The sequence below is a fragment of the Vollenhovia emeryi genome, unplaced genomic scaffold, assembly GCF_000949405.1.
Source record: "Vollenhovia emeryi isolate VEMERY1.0 unplaced genomic scaffold, V.emery_V1.0 DF942820.1, whole genome shotgun sequence".
Lineage (NCBI taxonomy): Eukaryota > Metazoa > Arthropoda > Insecta > Hymenoptera > Formicidae > Vollenhovia > Vollenhovia emeryi.
Window position 1 is genome coordinate 1 of NW_011963546.1, and position 3439 is coordinate 3439.

General features: G+C 40.3%; 1 protein-coding gene across 1 annotated transcript; it reads right to left on the reverse strand.

Annotated features, from left to right (window-relative positions):
* Positions 1-1025: 1025 nt before the first annotated feature.
* LOC105567602 (protein crossbronx homolog) lies at positions 1026-3433 on the reverse strand. The gene is made up of 7 exons (XM_012022582.1): positions 3213-3433; positions 2600-2781; positions 2466-2530; positions 1997-2097; positions 1744-1931; positions 1430-1598; positions 1026-1347 (listed from the first exon to the last, which is right to left on the reverse strand). Exons 1-7 carry the CDS (start codon positions 3225-3227, stop codon positions 1264-1266), a joined length of 804 nt encoding a protein of 267 aa, XP_011877972.1. The 5' UTR covers positions 3228-3433; the 3' UTR covers positions 1026-1263.
* Between the last annotated feature and the right edge of the window lie 6 nt (positions 3434-3439).

Below are 3439 nucleotides of genomic sequence, written 5' to 3' on the forward strand. Positions count from 1 at the left end.
TTTTCGATTTTTTAATCGTGAGCAATTTGAATTTGGCTTTATAAAATTACAAAATTCTTCCACGCGATTACAGTACGCGTAAAAACAAAGCGGGAGGTTCACGACTTTATATAAAAAACGAAGAAAAATTAAAAATATCAGCATGTGAAGCCTAACCACAATTACTTATAAAGCGATATTTTTTATTTCTCTTCGTTTTTTATATAAAGTCGTGAACCCCCCCGCTTTGTTTTTACGCGTACTGTAATCGCGTGGAAGAATTTTGTAATTTTATAAAGCCAAATTCAAATTGCTCATGATTAAAAAATTGAAAATTTCAAATACCAATATCTTTCTCATTAAACTTCTGACCCGAGTGTTTCAAGTATAAAAACGTTCTGCTATGCGGTCCGCAACTTATCCTGGTATTATTTTAGGCGTAAAAACTAATGAAAAGATTCAGCAGCGCAAAAACTACATCGAATGTGTCGGTAAAACAGATGACTTCAGCCTCTTAATCGACCATGACTGGCTATGTGTGTTTTTTAACACAGAAAGTTTATTGCGGAAAATATCACCCCAGGGTTTGAACCTGGACCTGGCTGGGGTAATATTTTTCGCAATAAATTTTCTATGTTAAAAAAACACACAGGCTGTCATGGTCGATTAACTGCTTTGCTTAATTATGTTTAATTTGATATATTAAGTGTCTTTCTTCCACTCTCTCCGTCTCACTTTCGATGTTAATTAGAAATTGCGCGCATCACGTGAGTAATAGTGGGTTTGTCACTGATCATAAAGTCCATCAAGTATAAAAATAATTCACACTATTCGTATATGTATTAAAATAAAAATTGTATAATAAAATTTTCCATATTTCAGAACAATTATGTTAATCGTTAATCTTTGTCTTAATTTAATTGCACGAGTATTTTATATTTTTTAATTTGTTCTAGACACACATTCTCTCTCTCTCTCTCTCTCTCTCTCTCTCTCTCTCTCTCTCTCTCTCTCTCTCTCTCCCTCTCTCTCTCTTTCTCTATCTGTCTATCTATCTAATTGTAAGTACCTATCTATCACTTCAACGCATATAGATCCATATAAAACGTTAAGACACATGTATGCTCTCTGAATAAAAAAATAGATTTTCTGATCAATTTTGTGATTTTATCGCCTGCATGATTGCCAAGGGAGAGAGAGAGAGGAGGGGGGGAGTAACGATTTCTTCGTACAGCTCATACAAGGACGTATGTTGTCTCACTATCAGCGTTTAGAATTCTTTCATTATCTCGCTTCTGGTTTCGAAAATGGCTGAAGCGAGCCGGGTTGTACCCACGATAAACCCAGTGGCTTATTTTCCTCTTCGTCCTGCAAGGCACGATAAATTGATTAGGTCTGCGAGCTTAATGCGCTTTGTAGTAATGAGCGATACACTCGAATACATATTTACCTTTGGCTCGTAGATTTCCCGCTTGATCGGATCGTGAAGTTCGTTCAGGTATGGATTAAACGTAATATAATGTGGATCGTCTATGGTAGGTGGATTGAACACTTGATTCACGCTTCCCTTCACGCAAGCTTTCACGCGTTCTCGGAAAGCTTCAAAATTATTTTCCTGCCTGTAATATGTCGCCGGTTTATTGTCGCATCCAGACGGTCTGAACGATATATTCCCAGCAAACACAGAACATTGCCGCAACGTTGTTGCAACGTTCTGTGCTTGCTGGGTTCTTTTGTGTTTCCATTGGAAACAAACGCACTCACAAGCTAGACGCCTCCTCGTTTACCGAAGTCATTTTCGTGTCCAGTTTAACAAATATCTTGGAGATATATTGTAACAATTGCCAAATTCGATTGTTCCTTCTCCACTCGGGAAATCCCCACGACGTGCACAACTCTCCGTTTTCTGGATTTATCAACGGATGGAAGATTTCAGTTTCGAACACAACTTTCTAAAACACGTACGGGTGAAAACAGTTGCGCGTAACATCGATTATCAGCGGGTCAATAATCTTACAGGGCAATCACCGACTGGGAAGTTCGAAGGCAGCGTAATGGTGAATCTAAAAACTCCGCTTTTGTAGACTCCTTGCCGAATGAACAGTACACCAAACCACACTGTGACAAAATGCGAAGATACACATTACAACTTTTTACAACTGCCGGTTTTACTGCGTTAAAGTGAGAACAGGCAAGAGAGAGATGGATATATTTACATCGTTATACAAGTCGCAATCGGGGCGAGCGAGACCTACAAAATAGGTTTACACCTATCAAAAACACACTAACATTTCAATCAAAAGAAACGTAGTACGCGAACGGGGAAACGGAGAACATTGGGCATTTGTTTCTCCACATGCAAGTTACAGAGCGGCACTGAACTGTTCCAGTTTCGCGCTAGTGTTATATATAAACCAAAAGAAAATCGACACGCCGGATTACGAACGCGACTGAATACAACTTGTGCAGCCTCTAGCGGTACTTACGAAAGGGGTTGAAAGCGGACGGTATCACGTAGGTCCCCTTCAAGTCCTGGGAGCACAACATTTTGCTGGAACATACATCGTACATAAATTAGCTATCCCTTAACACGGTATCCCGACGGCATTGCCGAACTTACTACTCGGAAAGAATATTGTATTCCTGCAAGAAAATGGCGTGCTGCTTGTTGGTCTGCGACACGACCGGTCTGTCTACGATTTTCACAGACATGCTCAACGGAGAGTCCCCGTTGCTGCTCCCTGGCACGAGCTTCCTGAACGAGCCTTGCCTGTTCAGATTATCGTTGCTGCTATCTTCGCTCTGAAACAAACAGCGGACTGTCAGTACCGAAAATTGTTACCACTGGCAGCGGAGTATTGTCACTGTTGCAATGAAAGATATTTATTAAATGTTAAGTCTACAACGTTGTCTACAGTGAGCTATCAGTCGTTCGAAGTCAGAACTATATGTCGGTCCTTTCACCCAGAAAGAAAGGGAATGAAAAGGGAAACAAGATGCGCACTCTCCACTTTCACCGATTGTAACAGAAGACTTTTGTTCTCTGGCATTATTGTTGAACGAATCACCAGCAGAACAGCAACACTATTATAATTCTAAGAGATATCTATTAAGTAGAAGACAAGGCGGATGTACATATAACTTTCCACTTTCACCTCGATCCCGTACGATTCTCTCATTATGTTGTTTATATTTTATTTTAGATATTATATTAGATATTATATTGAAATCACCTTGGCCGCCGACATGACGAGTGAGCATAGAGGAACGAGCGGAACTGCGGATATTAATAACTCGCTACATTACACCTGATATCGAGATAAGCTACGCTCGTCGATGGCCTTCGACGAGTTCGACGGAGATCGAGTCGGAGCATTTAGGTTCGCGAGCAGATTAGCTCAAACCAAGATTAAAAACCTTGAGCTCGGACACGCCATTGATAATCGTGGTGCTGCGCGCA